At 39.4% G+C, this 21,249-nt stretch overlaps 1 protein-coding gene across 1 annotated transcript in view; it reads left to right on the plus strand.

Annotated features, from left to right (window-relative positions):
- The window catches only part of tacr1a (tachykinin receptor 1a), a 40,180-nt gene extending 22,166 nt beyond the window's left edge, over positions 1-18,014 (plus strand). The window contains exons 3-5 of the mRNA XM_085910708.1: positions 7,350-7,500; positions 8,302-8,498; positions 14,059-18,014. Coding sequence (XP_085766834.1) covers positions 7,350-7,500; positions 8,302-8,498; positions 14,059-14,437 — 727 coding nt within the window. The 3' untranslated portion in view covers positions 14,438-18,014. The remainder of the gene's footprint in view (positions 1-7,349; positions 7,501-8,301; positions 8,499-14,058) is intronic.
- Positions 18,015-21,249: the final 3,235 nt, after the last annotated feature.

A 21,249-nucleotide genomic window follows, 5' to 3' on the forward strand; every position in this document is an offset into this window, starting at 1 on the left:
TAATAGTTGTTTAAAAAAAAAGAAATTTGACGTTACAATCTACATTTATCATAAAACATGTATATCAAATCACCTTTGAAAATGTACTTTTCCTTGGCCCATATATGAGCACTTTTGTGCCCATTTCCGTTCACTTACCATTAAACATCAAAAAGGTAACCATTATGTCAAATGTAACTGTTGTGATTCAACAAGTTTACAGATTGATTGAGTGAATTTCTGACATGACTGGAGCTAATCAGGGCTCACCTTTACTCCAGATATCATATGTCCACAGGCTGCTACAAATAGAACCATCTGGTCTCATGTCAAATTGGGAGAAATATCCAAGCCGCGCCATATCTGTCTTTTGCAGACAAGATAAAACAAATAAAACTGTCATTGCTCACAGAGGCACAGCATTGCATCTTACCTTGTCACCATGAGCAATGTTCAAAGGGAAGCTCGGTGATGTATTAATGTGCAAATATTGGTGTTAATCATGCTTACACACCTTTTGTGATTGACCAACTTCTGTAGTTTGTTATAGATAAACAGAATCATTTGCAGCAAGCTTGAAAGTGATTTGTTCACGGGATGTGCCGCCCCTGTAACCTTTGCATTTCTTTCATTTGTATTTCTCTAGTCTCACCACTGTCACCATTAATATACGCAGGATGTTGTATCAGCATGAATACTTTCACACGAATACACACATTAGAGAACACACATCCATGCAATGATGGGCAAAGCAGTGTTGCTCTGATCACAGCTCTGCTCATAACAACTTTCTTTGCTTCTGCAGCCAGCCAGCTTTTTTACGAAATATTAGATTTCTCCATGGAAGTATAATTTGTAATAAACTGCGTGACAGAACTTCAATTGATTGTGATTGTTGCACTTTTTTTTTTTTTTTTTGGTTGCACAAGGACGATAAATGAGAATAAAATCTTCTGGTGAAACAGTGTAGCTGATAACACAAGCCCAAGTCTCACATGCTCTCTCTGCCTCACCTTAGGGGGTCTTTACTGTCAGTACTTTGTGCTGATTGCATTGCCAATTAGCCTTCATCAAAGAATTGTTTTTGGGAAAATGACGTTTTAATTGCCTGTGTACAAATATTTGGTTTGTCTGGAGTGCCTGCTCAAGTGTGAAACCGTATAATTCTTTTATTATCCGACTGTTTATGAAAATGCACTTGTTAGTGAGATCTTCGACAATTGCACAACAGCGGGGCTGATTTACATAATAATCACCCCGGGAGACTTTATCCACACATAACATCATCAACTAAGTTGAGCCATTCAATATGAAATATTTGTAGTATATTAGGTGATACGTCAATGCAATGTGACGGCATGTGCTCGCTCTTTGCCAACAGCAGTCGAGCACACCAAGGAGCCGTCATGGGTGAATCAAGTCGAAATCATGAATCCATTTTATTTTAAAAAACGTTATTATTTTCCAATTTCGTGGATCACCTGCAATACTGCCTTGGATGACTAGAGGACCGTGGACCACTGGTTGACAATCCCTGCTCTATGCCATGATGCTGCTTCAATTCAACGTCAGTTTTTCAGCCTTACCGCTTTCATATATTTCTCCAAACACTGAAAATATTTATGATATTATATTATATGGCGGTAGATTGAGGTCAAATATTTTGTACGTGAAAAAACAAAATTCTTAATTGAAAAAATAAAACTTGACACTCAAAATAAATGTGTTGAGCTTGAAAAGAAAAATTATTCAAAAGAAAAATACTTTTATGAATTTATTTTCAAATTGAAAATAGTTTTGCTTCGCTTTGATAGATTATTTTAATAAACTATTTATTTTCAGGTTTCACCATTTTTTTTTCGAGGTTTGAGGTCTTTTTCAGTTGCATGTTTTTTCAGTTGCCTTGGCAACATGTCTAACATGGTTGGGGAGCCAAGTTCAACGAAGAGATTCTAAATACAAATTTGGGTGGAGCATTTTCTGCTCATTTTATACAGCGTAATTTACTGACCAATGTCACATGCTAGCTCAAAAAATTTAAAATATTTTATGTAACAGTCAATCAACTCTTGGATTTTTTTGGTCCTAATTGGCACTTCAAGCACTGAAACAATCAAAACATGACGGACACTATTTTTGTACACCTCACATATTTTGACAGTGGAATGTAAATATCAACTGAAATACTGTAATTGGGAGAGCAAATTAGCTTTATTGTGACAGTGTTATTTGAGTATTCCTATTTTCTTCGAAATTCAGGTGGTGAATGACCCCGTAGCATGAGCTCATGCACAAGTCTGAAGGGACTACTGAGCATGCTTGTGCACTTTAGCACACATCACCAAATGGTCCCTTGTTGAAATGCTGCCTTTACTCGCTCCAAAGTGGTTGACCCGTTTTGTCCTCTTGCTGCTGACTGATAGCCATTATACTCGCTTTCAATTTCTACCTTGTCAATAGAAATACAAGAACTCCTAACAAAATGAATCAGTGTCACGCTGAAGAAAGACGCTAAAGTGTGTACAATAGTCGCACATACATACAGTAAATAGACAGATTGATGAAATATTAGCCTGAGCATCTCGTTCTCTGTGATTTATCCCCATAAAATTTGGCACCAGATAGCGTTTGCCCTTTTTTTTTTTTTTTTAGCAGATGCCTCTACTTCCAGATCACGCACTCATTAAGTATGCAGAATGATACAATCACATGTTTAAAATTGCCATAAACGTATTTCAAATGTGCATCATTTAACATTGATACATAAATTGAAGGGAAATTTAATCTGTGAGCCTATTTGTCCATGTTCCAAACTATAGTGCATTTGTTGGCAAACACTTGAAGTGATGTGTTCACGTTGGGATAAGAGCCAAAACAACAGCTCCAACTTAGTGTAATTTTTCAGTGGCTCTGTGGTATCCAGTGAGCAAGGTTTTATTGATTCAGTTTGTGTGGCAGTCAGGCAGTATAGTACATTTTTTCTGCCGTGACGACTCATCCATCAGTCAAAGTAGGGGCTATGCTGGTCCCCCTGAAGGAGACGACTCAGTTATTCTCTCTGTACAGCTCAGTGGCCTGAGACTGGAAGGTTGTGGGTTCAAACCCCGGCCGGGTCATACCAAAGACTATAAAAATGGGACCCGTTACCTCCCTGCTTGGCACTCAGCATTAAAGGTTGGAATTTGGAGGTTAGATCACCAAAATGATTCCCGAGTGCGGCACACGGGGGATGGATTAAATGCAGAGGACAAATTTCACCACACCCAGATGTGTGTGTGACGATGATCATTGGGACTTTGGGACTTTGACAAGGTCAGGCGTCAAAATAGATGACAGTTCTGATACTTACAGATTTTGTGATTTTTTTTTCCGCAGTTTGACCTGTGGGACTATGATCACTTATAATAATTTAGTGAACAACGAATTTGAAAAAAATCTATTGTAACATAAAGTAGTCTAACTACATTAAATGAACATAAATGCCCCATTTGACAATGATTGTGGTCCATTTCTTACAGTAAACACGCAACGCATTTGGAATTAAGAACACAATTTACAATGGTCAATATATAGCTGTATTTAAAGATAAAATACTGTGAAAATGTCATTCTGAAAATATTATGAACAAAATGATCGGGAGTATTGGTGTGATCACACAATTCGTAAAAGACATCAAACACATTGCAACACATTTTATTCTGAACAGAAGAAATATAAAATCAACAACCCGATGAAAATTCCATCTAAGACAAAGACAAGAGTGATATATTTAATAGTAGTTATTTAAACAATCTTTTGGTTGTCAATTATTCCAATGAGGACAGTTTGTGTTCTGTCCTTTTCTTGCGTGTGTGCGGAGATGGCTGGTCAGGCCAGTTCTTAATTTGCAAACGACCACAGTGGAGGGCAAGGAAATTGGGTATACTGGATATGCCGCCTTTTGTGTGCATGCTTCCATCTCATCTCACCATCTCTTCGCCTCAAAGATGTGTCGTGTCTGGGTCGTCAGGGTGTGCCAGGCCGGCCATCAAATTGAGCACGCAGTGGGCTGAAATGGAGGGCCTGTTGAGTAGGTTGCTGAAGGGTTCTCTCCATCGTGCATTAATGCTGCTCTTCTCCTATAGCAGCAATGAGCCAGCAGGAGTGGGAAAGTGGCATAAACCTCCTTTATGGTGCTGAGGAACATCTTGGAGTTCTGTGTGTTCACCGACATTTCATTTGGTTGCTTGGGCCTGCATCCGGAGGCACTTGAAGGAATTATGCTTGGAAATGGAGGAGGGATTGTTCTGCCCCTCATCAAAGGCCTTTGTCTTATCAGCCAGAAGTGTGATTATTCTTCTCAAACCAGTTGTGGCGCAGTCACCTTTTCTGTCTCCATCACTATCGATTTGAATTGTTCCCCAATTTATGGTTGGGCTTCCAGTCAAGGGTCCATAGCTGCGAATTTACTTTGCCGCTGAAGTTGTTCACGTTTGATGACTTTGAACACCGACTTGATAAGCTGCTGGAGGTGTGTTGGGGCGATATGCACGGTTAGAATGGATCTGGCTAGATGGTTGTGTGTCCATCAATCTGTTCCCAAATGACCTTCATGATCCTGAAGTCATTGATGACTCTGTCGGCAGATGGCAAATTCAATCCGATGCCACAGCTTAGATACATCCATATTGTTTTATTTGCTCGTTGAAGCAATGTATTTGTAATTCCAAAGCATCAAGTTGTTTGGAGTTTAATTATCTGGTGCAAAGTAGCACCAGCACACCTTCCCAACATATTACACCAGTATCTGCTTTTCTGTTTTTTTGTTTTTTCTTCGGAGGAACTGTCTTTTTGTTTCATAAAGGGTTTCCTTCAATTCATCACTGCTGCTGAGAGTTTGGCATACACATGTAAATGGTATGTTTGACAGGAAATAAAGTTTCATCAGACTTAATCGCCAGTCCTTGTCCTCAAGGATTCTTGTTGCTCTTACTAATATGACTAAGATGACCTTGTTCGCTCACTCTTACATCTACGTCTTGTGCTGTCATGAAAGGGCATGGCACGCCACACTACAGAAGTATCTTTTTCTGATGACAACATACAGAAGCATTATATTACAGCAGGGGTAACAAACTCATGATTGTCAATGTTTTCTATATACAGTATAGGCTACAAAACAAACCGATGAATAACTAGTTTTGAAATCAGACACTATTAATAACTGTTCAAATATTTTAAAAAGACGAAATTGCAAACAATATCTCTATTTGTTCAAAAGTAAAAACGATTTGTAAATTTAGTAGTGACACAAAGTCAATGTGAAATTTGTCTTCGTGCCTGGCCCCCGGGCCTTGAGTATGATACTTATGCATTACAGCAATTATTCTTTCTTTATGTTCACAGTATGTGTTGGGAAGTTAGGAGAAGGATGCATTTCAAAAACACATGGTAGGCCTACATTCCAAACTGCTAAAGTGAGTCATCTTCAGAATTTCTACAATGATTACAGCAACATCATACACCAAGTGAGATCTGAAAAGGAGAATTGCATGTGGCACCGTCAATTTTGCTTTTGGCTTTGACACATTTGTGTTTCAAAGAACCTCCCACCCGTAGCTGACACCACTTGGTGTTGTTGGTGATTTTTTGGGACAGGGAGAAAATTTGCCAGACAAGCTTTTTTTGACATTATTGAAATGGGGGGAAAAAAAATGCAAGCTTGTCAATGAGCAAAGTGAGGCAGAGAGGTGAGGTTTTTGAATGGTCTTCAACTTTTTTTGAGCAAAAGAAGTATGCTGATTGGAATTCTAGACACGATCACAAGTATGAAATATTACCTCGGAGACTTAATAAAAAGCTTGTAGCACACTGAAAACAATTTTATCGCTGCGGTCCTCCAAAATCATAATTTTTCAGGAAACCCCCAAATGACACATTTGTTCAACCATTAAAATTGCATTGTCATTGAAAGCAAGTTATTTTCAACTCTTTAGATTGGTCAATAATGTGTAAAAATGACACCCCAAAGTGTCAACTGGCCAATAGAAAAATATAAATTATATTTTTGGGAAAAAAAAGCATGAAACTGACCAAATTATGACAGATATTTTCTCCTTGATGTCAGCATTATGTTGCTAGAATACAATTGAAGGGCTGCAAATCATCATTATTTCATTTAAAAACATATGCCCCACTTTAATTTTGTCACACAATACTTATCCCATCAACGTAAAATATGAATATGAAAAGCCACTGCCTTTTAATGTATGCTTTTCAAAATATTAATATATGGTCTCCTTCCCTTCCCTCCCCTCGCTACAGTGTACAACTGTGTGTGCGTGCATGGTTGTTTTCACCCCAGTGAAAGCCAATGGGAGTTTCAGAGGCGTTAACATAATTGTACTTATTAGCTACGGAAATGGCCTGTGAGCTTTTTCTGCAGAACTTGATCATCTTTGTGCAGGTCAAAGTCACTGTTACAACATGGTGGTACTGATGCAAGCATTTTATGCATTGTCTGAAGAATTTTTTCAATTATTTTCTTCTCTGTTTTCTCATTTTGCTCAGACAAAATGAAGACACACATTTTTGCATAGACTGCTGCATAATTAGACATGCTTGTTACCCTACATTAACAATGTGTCCATAATAAATTATCCATGAAAAATATTCTAATCTCTGAAATTGCTACATTTGATGATATCGTAAAGTGTTTAAAATTGCTCATCAGTAACTGGATGCATGGTTGAAATGATACTTTAGTGATATGAACTCAAAACAATAACTCTAGATTAAAAAATGAAAGATATTAGTCTTGGGCGAAAAGTAGAGTGAGTGTTTTTGCAATGCTATGAAGACATTTTTGAACAAGTGAACAAGAAAAAAATTCCGAACATTGACACTCAATAAAAACTTATATAAATAAAAACTGGAATATATAATAATAATAACAATAATACATTTTATTTTTATTTAGTCATTTCTTTATTTAGTTATTTATTTGTACACATGGTTATCAGTTAGCAGAGTACTTCCAGTTCAGATGAGAGGCGCTATTAGGATTTGGTGATATGAGGTGGGAAATTTGCGGGTTGGCCTTAAAACGCTTCTACAGCCCCACATGCATCCTTCGACCAAGTCCATTGTGACCAAATGGTTTTTCCGATGCCCATTTTACCTGTCACTGAAGGCCAATCTTAATAATTCACCCTTCTGACAACCTCCTCTTAAAACTGCTGGCTGACTAATATGCTGATTCGAACAATAGGTGGTTTCGCTCTTTCTAGTGTTTGATGTCAGAGTTAAGGTTGTCTCAGTAGTGGGCTGCAGTGATGATGAACGGATATTCAAAGGATCCTTGATTAATGAAGCTTGCTTGTGTTCCATAGGTATTATGTGTGTGTGGCCATCCTGATCTACTTCCTTCCTTTGTTGGTGATGGGCTGTGCTTATCTAGTAGTGGGACTTACCCTCTGGGCCAGTGAAATCCCAGGAGACTCTTCTGATCGCTACAAGGAGCAGCTGACTGCTAAACGCAAGGTACGCTCCCCCTGAGCCACCCACAGCAATTTATTTTATTTTATTTGACAGGTTCCTAATAAAGAGTCTAACAGAGATATGACTTGATTTCCTGTCATGCCTTTGAACAACGATAAACTATACTGACGGACCTTGGTCGAGCCAAGTCTAGCAGCTTCATTGTTCAAGTGACATCGCTTTATGTAATGCGTAGAAAAGTACATCAGACCGTATGATATACTATTCATTTCTAATCCCATTGTTCATGAATAATTGATGAAGTCGGTCCTGCTGTGTATGGCTCATTTATTAAAGTTGACATCTTCCTGTAGCTCTGTGATCGCCAAAGACCTTCCAAATTTAATGAATGTACACATCAGTCCTGATTGTACTTATTTGATTATGAGAATTTGCAGGCAGTATAGAATATATTTGCACTAGGCATCTAAGTATGTGTGATGCGCATGAGCATTTGCGTCAATAATGTCAAATAAGACATGATTTATTTGTGTGGAAGCAAAATACAAAATACAACGTACAACTGCTGTCACAGACTTTCCCCAATTCTCGTCCACAAACTCGCCCAGAGCTCTGAAAAGGTATCTGGCCTTTTCTCTCTTACTTTTTTGCATATTTTTTCCATATTAATGATTGAGATGATCAAACAAATGTAAATATCAGACACAACACAATTTTGAAATGATAACTATTTGCTGAAGAAAAAATACTGTTCAAAGCTACTTGGCCCTGTGTGAAAAAGTAATTGAAGTTTTAGGTGAATTTTGTTTTGGTGAAACATTGGAGCCCTCATCTGTGTTGCAGGTGGTGAAGATGATGATTGTAGTGGTGTGTACGTTTGCTATCTGCTGGCTGCCCTATCATGTCTACTTCCTGCTGCACCAGTTTTTTCCCGATATGTTTGAGGAAACGTTTATCCAGCAGGTCTATTTGGCCGTCATGTGGCTGGCCATGAGTTCCACCATGTACAACCCGATCATCTACTGCTGCCTAAACGACAGGTAAGCATGTGAATTCAAATCATATACCATCTTTTGACGGTTTGTTACCTATTAGAACAGTTAAAGTTGAGAGGGGGTAGAAGGGAGGGAGTGGGGGGGGGGGGGGAAATTAAATTCTAAAGTCACTGAAATAGTAGCATCAACTATTGTCCCTGCCAGGCAAAATCCTCTGTCACGGATGAGACAGGGCAACACGAACTTCTTTTTTGAAGGAAAAGGAAAGAGGGAGACTGGAAAGAGCAGCAGATTAAGTCTGGCAGAGAACAAAACAGAGCGAGCAAACCAGTAGACAAGAACGTAGAGTGGAGACGTGGTCAGAGACAGGCAGAGTGTGGGGCCGGGCCATGTTCAGGGATGGTTGGGTAAACGGGCAAGCTAGGTTGGCAACTGTGAGTGCACTGACATGATAGGGTATAAAAAGAAAATGCCACCTTACTTGAGTCACTAAATACTGCATTATAAAGTTGGTATTATATCTTATGTTTGACAACTCCTCATGATTTGCACAGCTGTCAATATTCAGTGCTATCATAACAATGACTTTTCTTAACGACATTGTAATTACTGTAATTTTCGGACTTTAAGTCGCGTTTTTTTCTTAGTTTGGGTGGGGGGGCGACTTGTTCTGAGGAGCGACTTATATGTGAATTTTTTCAAAAATTTTCAAAATTCAAAAAAAAAAAAAAGGGAAACTGCGATAAACGAAGGGATTGCTGTAATTTGAATTTCAAGTGACGTCAGCAGCGCGGCGGTTGTTTACATGAAGGACAAAGATTCGATCAGGGGATGACGAAGATGACAAAGGGCCCCACGAACTACCGACATCATTAGCGGCTTTGTTTGTAAGTGACACGGAGGACGAAGAGTTTGAAGGATTTAATGATTTGGAGTGACACAGAAGGTTTGAAAAACTATTACAGCTTTTACGCACGCCCGGTCCGACTCGACAGAGCTCTCTTTCACCTTTGTGGATGGAAGTCGGGGGCCGGCGCTTGGCCGGGTGGCTGTCCGGGGACGGTGGATGGGGCTCAGACATGGCTTTTACGCACGCCCGGTCATACTCTACAGGGCTTTCTTTCACCTCCGTGGATGGAAGTCTGGGGCCGGCGCTCAGCTGGGTGGGTGTCCGGGGATGGTGGATGGGGCTCGGACATGGCTTTTACGCACGCCCGGTCCTATTCTATGGAGCTCCCTTCCACCTCCGTGGCTGGAAGTTCAGTAGTTGTTGCCTCGTTGAACTCTTGTTTTGTTAAATAAAGAACCGTTTACCAAACCCATGTCTTTGCTTGTAGTTTGTTAACGCTACAATATAGTTATATACTAGAGCTGTGGAATAACAACGAGGCTGACGTCAGGGCGCACGCGCGGCGTTGTTGAAAAAGGATGAGGAATTTGATCGATGGATTTAATGATTTGGAGTGACTCAGATGGTTTGATAATATTGTTGTAATATGATAGTTATTTGAAATATACTTTAGATGTCGTTATATGGGTCTGTGGAATAATTAAAAATGCAAATCACGACGAGTCTGACGACGCGCATACGCAGCATTGTTTACATAAAGGACGCTCGATTGATTTAATGAATTGGAGTGACACAGATGGTTTTATAAACATGTTATTTATGTAATAGTTATTAAAATAACTCTGAATGTTATGTCAGGCACGTTCTCAGCTCTTCGTTTGTGTTTATGTCACGTTAGCATACCTATCGTTTTGCCTGTTGTTGCTCGTTCATGTCTGTTCTTGGTGATGGATTTTGACGAATAAATTTGCCCCAAAAGTGCGACCTATACTCCAATGTGACTTATATATGTTTTTTTTTCACTTTATTGTGCATTTTATGGCTGGTGCGACTTATACTCCGGAGCGATTTATAGTCCGAAAATTACGGTATGTGTTATGTTCCTTTTGTTATTGTTGCCTGTTTCTGTAATATTAATGTGGCTCAAACCTGGATCCTGGAGGCAAATTTCTTCTGTTTTTAAACACAATTGACCATTAAAGATCATTCTGTTCGGTGCGCACTAACATGTACAGAATACCTCCCCATAATTCTGTTTAATTGATGCGCTGAAAAATATATATGTATATGTATTATTCTTTAATTGATATAAATGGTGCAAACAAGTATGCTAGTATGTATTTGGTACGCATACCAGTGTAACTGGTGGTAGTGTTCCTGTGGCAGCAGGCTATTTTATTGGCTTAAAACAAGGAAATGGGCATGTGCGGTGGAATTCTTGGCTGCATCGCTTAAAGAAAAGCCTAAATCTGTTGGCCAATCAGATGACAGTGACGTTCAGGCCTCCCTCAGCCTGCAGTCTATAACCAGGTTGGAAAAGGTTATGACAAACGATTCCACTGTGACTGTCCAGCCATGAAAGAATTGCAGCCACACAGGGCGGAGCCAGGCTGTTTCATGGTAGAACCGGTGCAATAGAAAAGAGGCTTTATAGTGTTTCAAGGTTGTCCCAAAATTTTCTACAGATAATTTAATTTACTGCAGTGTTTTGTTTTTCCAATGGTGTCAGTGCAGACGACTCATCCAGACATGAATTATGACTATTTTAATCAAAGGTACACCAAAATGTTTTGTGAGGTCCAATTCAGAATATTATTATTCAAGGAGGCCGAAAACCAATATATGGAGCCAATATTCACTTGCAGTTAAAGAAAAAAGAATGGCATCAAGCTTATAAAGCAAACTCCCAAACTTGACTTTGTTTACACCCCTGAGCATATTTTTACGAAGCAGATTCTCCAATTAGCAACATGTTGAAGGTTGTTTTAATCTTGGAAAATATTGTGGATAGCTTTGATATAAAACACTAGCAAAATGTACAAGGAACAAATCTTTGAGTAGCACGCGGCAATATACCTTATTAAAGTAATTTTGAAATTGTATTTTTACCAATTAAATGTCCATGTAGCACTTTTGCCGGACTTGTTAGTTTCATGGTATGCACATAGAGGAAAAATGTATGTATGTGACCAATTCAAGTTAGGTGGGCTTAGCACGTGGCAATTTGAGATTGCCGCTGATGGCTTGACTTCTCTTGAGTAAGCGGCATTGTTAGTCCTTCATACTATATAAATTTGTGGGTAGAGCACCAATGCAGCCATATGTACTTTTTCCTGCTTACTGTTACTCTACTGCACAAGTAACTAATCAGATGATGCTATGGGTGGCCCAGTGCTGGAGAGAAGTCATCAAAGATGGAGTGACGTGCTGTGGCCATCGGAGGCAAAATAATTGCTTAGTCACCGTCGGATGATTAAAAAAAAATGAGGGGAGGGGGAGATTGATATTTGCCAAAATACCAATAATGGTCTATGGTGACAAATGAACCCTGTTATTATTACTAAGCAGGTCAAGCATTGGACTGTATTAAGATTGAAAGAACCCTGCAGGACTGTTTTGCTGCGAACGACTGGAATGTGTTTAAAGATGCAACTACCCTGGAGGATAGTTGTCTGCATACCATTATGCTGGCTATGTGACTGGGCACATCAGCATTTGTGTCAATAACATTGTGCCCCAACATGTTACACCATGTGAAGTTCCCCAACCAGAAACAGTGGATAAAGTATCATGCTCCATTTATGGTTTCTTGCATTTAAATCAGGTAATGAGACAGAGTGCAGTGCTGCTAACTACAAACTGAGGAAATCCTTGACATCAGCCAAGATATATAGTACAGAGAGAAGCTGGACAGCATCGACTTCGCTGGCGACTCCATGGGAATACATTACAAACTTCAAGACCACCAGTAACATCATCATCACCACCACAGACATCCTGCCAGATGAACTTCACATCTGCTTCAAGACCTCCACCTGGAGCACAGAAAGGAGGCCAATAAAACCAGATCACCCAAACCCCTCCAAAGGTCCACTCAGGAACACAAAAGCATTGAGGAATGTCAACCCCCGCAAGGCCTGTCTGCAAGGCCTTGTCTGGCCTTTCCAAGAAGGAACTTGTCTAGGACCAGGAGCACTAAAAGCATCTGCCAACAAGTTGGTGTCCATTTCCCCCCTCTCCTTTTACTAAAGCACTGTTCCCCCACAATTTTAAACCTTCGCCATCCGTCTTAGGAAGAAGCATCTCTGTGTGGAACACCAGAACGACTGCTATGTAATACAGATGCAGTGTGGTGAAAAGCTGGGAAAATCAGCAAGACTCCACTGTGCTTTCTGGAAAGTATCTACCACCTCACGGGAGGGCTGTCTCTCACATCAAAGACCCCTCTTACCCACTGATTGGACTAGTCACGGTTCTATCCTTTTCAATACAGCCATCAGACTCTTAAGCAGCTGACAGGAGTAAGAGCATGCAAATGAAGCGTACACGCAGAAAATCTGTGTTAGCACATCTGCCTCACAGTTCAGAGGTGCAGGGTTCGATTCCATGCTTCCTGTATGAAGTTTGCTTTTTCTCCCCGTCCCTGCGTGGGTTTTCTCCGGGTGCTCCGGTTTCCTCCCACATTCAAAAAACATGCCGATTCAACACTCCAAATTGTCTGTAGGTGTGAGTGTGGGTGGTTGTCTGTCTACAGTATATGTCCCCTGCGACCATTTCAGGTTGTACCCGGCTTACTCCCAAAGACTGCTTGGAATAGGCTCCACAACACTAGAGAAGATAGATGGTGAGGAAGATGGATGAATGAATGAATTATCTATCAATTTACAGGCAACAGAACAGACTTAGAGCAGACCAAACCCAATTAGGCTAAAAAGTACAACGTGCTCAACTGCTCGCACTCAGTGATTGAATCTTACACCATGACGAAAAATCAGCATGCCTGTCACATGGATTTTATTTGACAAAAGGAGACAGATGGTGCATGTTAGATTCAATCTACCCTCTAAATGCTGTCTTGCTTCCACTTGTTAACTGTATCCGTGCTGTCTGAAAAATTACATTTCACATTTCGATGTTTTCACTATGAAATAATCTGAAAATATATGAGAGCACTGATGTAAACTGAAATTTAATCATCCTTCATAAAACAATGATTGCCTTTCGTCTCTGCCAGGTCAGATCCTTAAAAACAAAGTGACCTATCATGGTTCTCTTCTTTATCTTCCATCTGACACGATAAGCAAGATTTCCCATTTTAGCAAGTTCTGTGCTTGTTCAGTGCATGCAATGAACATTGTGATGAAGTGTGACGATGTCCATACCAAAATAAACAAATCAAATCAAATGAACATTTTCCTTTTCTCTTTATTCACTTATCTTCGCATTATATTAAACTTTTTCCTCCTAACATTAAATGTTTTCCTTCTCAGATAAAATCTGACGTTTGTATCAGTGAGCCGTCTATTCTGTAGTTGCTTGAAAATGTTAAGACAAAACAATTTCACTAATTGTCATGCAATCACCAGAGAGCTATATGACTGAGTTTGCAAGAGATGTAGAAGAAAAAATGAAACAGGAAGTAAAAACAAATGTTATGATCCTTAAGCCATTTACAAGAATGTTTACCTTCTATTACTTTTGTGGCGATGCGTAGGTGTGGATAAGCAAATGAAGTTATCTATGCTTTCCCTACAGGTTCCGTGCAGGTTTCAAACAAGCTTTCCGCTGCTGCCCCTGTGTCCCTCAAAGCTCCTACGAAGGCCTGGAACTCAAGTCGACTCGCTACTTTCAAACTCAGACGAGCATTTACAAGGCAAGCCGAATGGAGACCACTGTGTCGACTGTAGTCCAGGTGGGCGATGAAATGGAGCGCTCTAAGGCCAAAGTCACGCTTGGGCCTGATGAAACCGTCATCGGGGCAGGACCACAAAGCTGTTCGCTGGACCTTACATCAAATGGTTCTTCCCAGAGCGTCGCCAAAACCACAGCATCTAATTTCTTCTCATATAGCAACCTCCAAGAGCAGACGTTAAACACATGCAACTTTTTGTCAGATAGCCAGGAAAGAATGTGAGTCAAGGCCTGAGAAAACCTTTTAGCCTGAATGAGGGATCTAAGAATATTTATTCACTCAACACTTCTGAACTTTCTTATGTGAGACTTGCCGTTACCGTTGAGTTTAGTGTTAAAACAGAATGATGAACACATGACTGCTGTAAACTGAAGCAGATGTGATGCCTCGATTTTTTTCACAGCTTCTGCTTGTCACACCAGCTCTATGTCATTTTGCATGAAAGGTTCACACATTCTTAATCCCACCAGTTTATTTTGACCTTGAGTTCAAACATGAGAACAGCATGCTGCTAATCCACATTGTTGTCTGTTAAGCAGCCAACTGGATGAACTTGGATTCTTTTGAAAAGTGCTTTTTTTTCCCCCTTTTGAACTTGTCAATCACAGGTGGAAGACAGGTAATATCTTTCCAAGCAGGATTTTGGGAACACTCACATGTCTTGTGGTCAAGGGACTTTCACCTGTTGCTGCTGAATGTTCTGCCAATTACTTGACTCATGTTTTACCAGGCTAAACACTGACTTGGAACAGTTGCTTTCATCATCGACAGACTCCCAAGGCTGTAAATGTGCCTTGAGCGGACTCGACAAACACAAAGCAAGACTTTCTGTTTTGAATTGTGCATTTCAGACTACTTATAAAGGCGAGCTCTGTTTCACACAGAAAGCAGATTTAAATGTTTTATTTACACTCCAACCTCTGTCAAAGCCACTTTTATACACAGTGTTGCAGCATGTTGGGTGTATGTATCTTAGCTGCCTCATACCCCTCAAATTTTAAGAGTTTAATGGTTGAATTATAATATCAAGGAAAATTGGGTTCAAAATCAAAATCAAAAACAAATCAAGAACTTACACTTATTTGAGTTTTTATTTCTGTTTGTTTACAAAGAAAAACAAAATCAAATGTGGCTGCACGCCCCCCCGTTCTAAACCAATGTTGTCAACCTGTTCAAAATCATTTTATCCTTGGTGCAGAAATGACTTCATGTTGTAGACTTAAAGTACAATCTATTGATTTTTGCTGTCCTAGTGTATTTGCTTTGAACACTTTTTCTGCTCGGCCATGTGTCATCTAGTGTATGATGATATTGGCCTCGCTGTGTAGACATGTTCTTGTGAAAATTTGCACATGCGTCCTTCTCTAGTTGAAGCTCTAATGTAGAGTGATGCGCCACGCTGCTTAGCATGACTGTAAAAGAACAAGGGAAACAGAGAGGCAGCTCGCTCTGCTGGAGTCCAGGAAAAAGACAGTTCGATAATGTGTGCTGCAGACGCCCACCGGGATCATTTAGGATCCTGTAAGCTTCACACACGCACTACAGAAAAGAAAGTAGCCATTGTGTGAAATGGCAATCTATATAAATATGTCATGCAAATTCATCATGCTAATTAATTGCCATAAATGGAACTGAAACATTGATAAAAAAAAAAAAATTCAGCTGTAAACCAAGCTGATTTCTACAAAGAAGGATTTGTGGACGTCCACTGATTGGATTAGTGCTGGGTTTACATACACATCCACCAATGCTGAACAGGCAACGTGTTTGGCTTTGTGACTTGTTGCTTGTTTGTATGTTTGGCAACACACCCACCTTCCCAAAAAATACATACACACACACAGCTATCACCTGTTGAAATGCATCACATTCATTAACCCCGCGCTCCCTCGAGTTCATCTCTTGATCTATTCTCAGCTGCTATTTAAAATTCCAACGTCATCTGATGTGAAACTAAGAAGCTGATGCGAATCAGCACGACTCCTGAATGACAATCCTTGTTGTGTTACCTAATGGCAGGATCTTTCAACTGGAAGGTTCCTGCATACTCTGTTTTCCAATCCACTATAATGTATCAACTGTATTGATGATGGTGTTTACATGGTCAAAACATTTTCTTTGCTCTTAGTTTCTGAGACATTAAATTTAAGTGAGTAGTACAATTAATGAGCAATTGTGTCTGCAACTACCTGCTAATAGAATTGGAGAAGTCAGTTGTAAGTTGTACTGGTAGAATGTCCATCTGTCCTGAAAGATCACTTTATTATGTGTGTCTATTACACAATGCGCGTTCCAATTGTGTGACCGCACTGAAAGGTTACGATCACACAGCAGGTCAATTCGGATTTTTTTTTATGCAATGTGAACAGTAGTATTACGTTTTTTTGTTTTTTTTAATTCATATGTGGATAGAAATTGCATTTGTATCCAATACACACGCTCATCCAATCTACACCATCATCAAAAGCCAAATATGCGCTTGAAGGAATGGAGGACTTCTCAGAATCCATTTAATCACACTTAAAAGTATAAAGTGGACATTTGTGAAGATAATTATAATAGAGCCACTATGACAATTCATGTGTTGGGCGGAACAATAAAGTGAGGTACTAGGGAGATGGAATAATGATTTGTCTCATTCGTCAAAGTATTTGTCGCTCCTCCTGCCTCGCACCTCTGTCAATCTCCTCAAATCCTCAACGGAATTTCTGGTGGGGTACACAGAGGAGGGAACTCAAGGCCATATTTACTTCCATAAATATTGCACCATATGACGTGTTTTGTGCTCATGTTTGTCCCTTAATGACATGTCATTTCGTGGATATATTTGTTTCATGTAAGAAGTCGCATTTGTTTTTGTAACTTGAACAACTGCATAATAATATTGTATTTTAAAAAAAAAAAAATCAAAAGTTGGCTTCATGTCCTGCAGTGTGAACGTAGCCCAAGTGCACATTGTACAATCAAAACAATGTTATTGAATATGGGTCACTTGAAAGTAGATTTGGCTTTTTTGTTTGTGATAGCATACAATTTTATGCTTGCAAATTTCTTTTTTCAAAGTTACAGTTTTTTTTTTTTACATGGTTCCGTATATTTTGTGTTACCACCTCTCATGAGTGGATATGGAACCTCTGGAACGTGATACATATTGTAATTTGAAATATGGATTTTTTCAATTTGAGTCTCTTTGAAAATGGTTTCTTGTTCATGCTCACCCTGAGATAAAAATATAGTAACACTAAGCTTGACTTTTACCTTATGGCCCATAGATGCTATTTCCATCAACTATAAATCTACAGGAAAGATTGTGATGGCTATACAAGTTGGATGGATTTAAGTTGTCAAGGATGACCAAACACTTTGTTGACTGCCTGGCGTGAGTGTTCATTAAGACCCGCCTACTTAATCTTAAACCAAAGTTAATCTTTCTTCCTGTACATAAACCACATATAAAAAATCTTTTGGATGAAATACACTACCTAACACCCTTTACAGAAAGGCCCCAACTCTTGACATTCTTGAAACAGTTTGAATGTGTATGACAGACATCTGTTCAATGTTTCAATCCAACTTTAGCTGAGCAGCAAAATTGATGATGGATTTTTGACAAATCCTCCGTGAACTGATTTTTGTGAATCCATGACTGAACCAATACATTTCCAAGGGCATCTACTTCGATGCCTTTCTGTGACTCTTCCTGGCGCTCCGGTGATCATGCTCTGGAAACACTGGATTGCCATTGCCTTGTTAAAAAACAATAAATTGTGTAAAAGTCAGTCAACAATTGAAGAGTTGGACACACATTAGAAGTTAAAAGAAAATGAGTTTATTTGTGTTCCAGTGAATATTATTTTGATCCAGAAATTTCTCCCAAACGGTGACTATCCCCAAATTTTTCTTTCTAAGCGAATATACAGTATCTGAAAGAGCAATCTCCTGCTCTGCCATGTAGCTCGTGTTTAATACAGCCACTCTTTGTGCATGTTGGACAAGAATTGCGATCAAAATAGAAAAGGTACAAACACAGTTATTACAGTCCTCACACACAGGATGAAGTGTTTTTGTGCCCCTTGAACTTTCCTGTTTAAACACGACTGTAGCCAGTCATTTATTCAATCTAGATTGAATTTATTCAATCTCGAAATCCACCAAGCCGAGGGACAATATTTAGGCATCATTTGCATGACTGGATTGGCAAGCAAGCCTTGTCACCAACAGAAGAAGAATGTGGGAAAACAAAAACGTAAGGGTTGTTCTAATTAGAATTATTTGATGAGACTCTGAATCCAACCTGGTCCTTGATGCCTCCTTTTCAGAGCGTTTGGACTCAGCTGGAGCTGGGCCTTGTAGTGTCCCTGACTACTTGTGTTGTTGCATTTAAATGAGATCTTAAATATGAGAATTGTTTGCTTGTCGATCCTTTGCAGATGGTGGGACCAAGTGGCTTCTCGGCTCTAAATTGAGCATCATTGACACGCTTTGTTTGATCCTACCTATTGTCAGAAAAATAATCAATTCAATGCACCATGTTCCGTTTCCAAGGACTCGTAATCTTGAAACATCAGTGATGTTTCTGATCACTGTTCTAAGTAGGGAATCTTAGCGAACAAACACGATTGAATACATATGTTATCCTTCTATCGTTTGACCAAGTCGAGTGATGCAGGTGAGGATTCTGGGCCATTAATGAATGTTTAATCAACTTTGTTCAGGAGTGCTGCCTAAGTGAGCCTGTGGTAGGTTGTCTCTCTCCAACTCACACTGCAGACTAAAGGTTGTTGTTTATTATGGAGAGGCACCAGGCAGGTTACCCAGCAGGGTGTATGGTCTCATCAGCGTCATATCTTCCTGTGGTTCTATCCATCTCTCGCCATCCAATCATGCTAATTACAGACAAGAAGGGGGAGAGCACACGAAGATATGTGCACTCACGCACACGGTGACTTGGGTGAATCCTCCAGGTTGTGTGTGTGCTCCATTGGGTCAGTGTATTTGTTTGTGTAATATTTTATTAACAAGATGAAACCTGCAAAAATAAGAAACACATTTTCAAGGCACTGAAGGATTTTTGAAATTTCAACAACATGACATATCTTATATAAAAAGGAAAAATAATTGTATAAATAATGCACAAATACAAGTTGGAGATATGAATCTGTCACTTTGTGAAAACACTTTAGTTATCGCTTGAGTTGTACAAAATCATACCTCACTGGTGTTACCTTCTTTAACTGAAGCTACTTTGAATGTGTAATGTGGCTTGTGTGCTGTAAAGAGAAGTAACCTTGTTATCTGAAATAAAAATACTTTATATAGATTGCAGTGAATAATTACAGTAATGTATGGTGTGAGCAACACTAAATTACTGACAATTCTGTGATGTAAGAATGAATCGTTTCTATATCAACACTTGGAAATACATCTTTTATATTCTTCCTCGATCCATATTTGCCGAAGCAATTGAAATCATTCTGGGAGATTTGGACAATGTAATCATTTTCAAGGGAAGCCATTTTTGTGACACTGTGTTCATTTTATATGTACATGTGACTGTACTACATACGTGTATGTGCAGGTACGTATTATTATCCTCTGTGAGGGCTGGTGTGTAAAGGGACGCTGTTAGGAATCAGTGTGGACCTGCCCCGAGCCCGTTCGCCCTCCAGCATTGTTTTTAAAAACCTTGTCATACCCTTAAAGCTGCAAATGATCTTAGTGACCAAACCATGCCTTTTCTTATCCCTTTTCAGTAGAATGTACTGTACATTAGTCAGAGAAGGAAATGTAAAACTTGGCCGAGTAGAGATTGTGTGGTTACCATCGTGCTTGTTGTCATCAAAGCAATGTAGCAAGTAAAAGTAACTGGTTCCTTTTTGTACTGTGATGGCTTTCTCCAAAATCACATCATTATTGTTGTTGTTTGAAATGGAAATATTAACTTCTGTATGTTTGGAAATGTGCTCTGTATGTATTCCCGCCTCCACTGTTATCTGCCTTTTACTGTGCTGTGGCTGTTTTATGTGTTCTGTGGCAAAATATCAAGGTGTAAATGTGTTAATGTCCTCAACTATTTAAAAAAAAAAAAAAGAGATTACAGTTTCCTTTCACACTTCCAAATTGTGCTTGCATTGTCTTGTTTTACCTTGTGTCTCCGATTGCACAAAAAGCATTTAAAGCTGAACAACTTCCGTAATATTCAGATCAGAGTGGAAAAGAGTTGTAATTTACTTTGTTGCTGAACTTCACACAGTGACTGAAATTCTTTTTTTTTTTTTTTTTTCAAGCCTGACCTGCACAGGTGCAGAAAGTAAAGGAGAGAGGGAAAGCAAGAGTTTACATTTCAGCTGCTGAAAACCCATCAGGGGGAGGCTCAGTCCCTGGTTACAGTTAGTAATGTAATAGCCAGAAACCTCTCGACTACAAACAAGCTGTCTGTCTATCTGAATTCCAAATAATACCGTTATCCAGTATGACATGAGTGGGTGCTATTATGCTTTCATTTTCTACAATAAGGTAGCAACAACAAAACAAACGTCGAACCGCTTCCTCTGGCGCATCAGAGGTGTAACAGTAGAGCTTTAGTAGGAATTATTAGCCTGTCCTTTTTACCTCTTGCCGACCACACAGCTGTCCTGTCCACATATTGAGATTGTTATGGCAGCGTCAAAGTGATGAAAGGGAAAGTAGCTTTCAACACAACGGGACTACAGTGCTCAACTGAGACTCTATTATTCTCAATCGACTCAACCTTATTTATAAAGCATTTTAAAAACAACCACAGCTACATACAAAGAGCTGTACATAAAAAAATAATCTGACATCAAACAAAGACTCTTTAAACAATAAAACCAATCAAAACAATAAAACACAAAACAATGGTGAGGCTCATGCTGCATTGAAAGCCAAAGACTACAAATGTGTGTTAAGACGAGTTTTGACGATGGACAGAGAGCGTACTTGCCAAGCGTTTAACATAAGGTCATCCCAATGGAAGGGACCTAACACAAACTGATAAAACCAGATCCCCTCAG

The sequence above is a fragment of the Syngnathus leptorhynchus genome, chromosome 4 (genome assembly GCF_054491065.1).
Source record: "Syngnathus leptorhynchus isolate UIUO chromosome 4, UIUO_Slep, whole genome shotgun sequence".
Lineage (NCBI taxonomy): Eukaryota > Metazoa > Chordata > Actinopteri > Syngnathiformes > Syngnathidae > Syngnathus > Syngnathus leptorhynchus.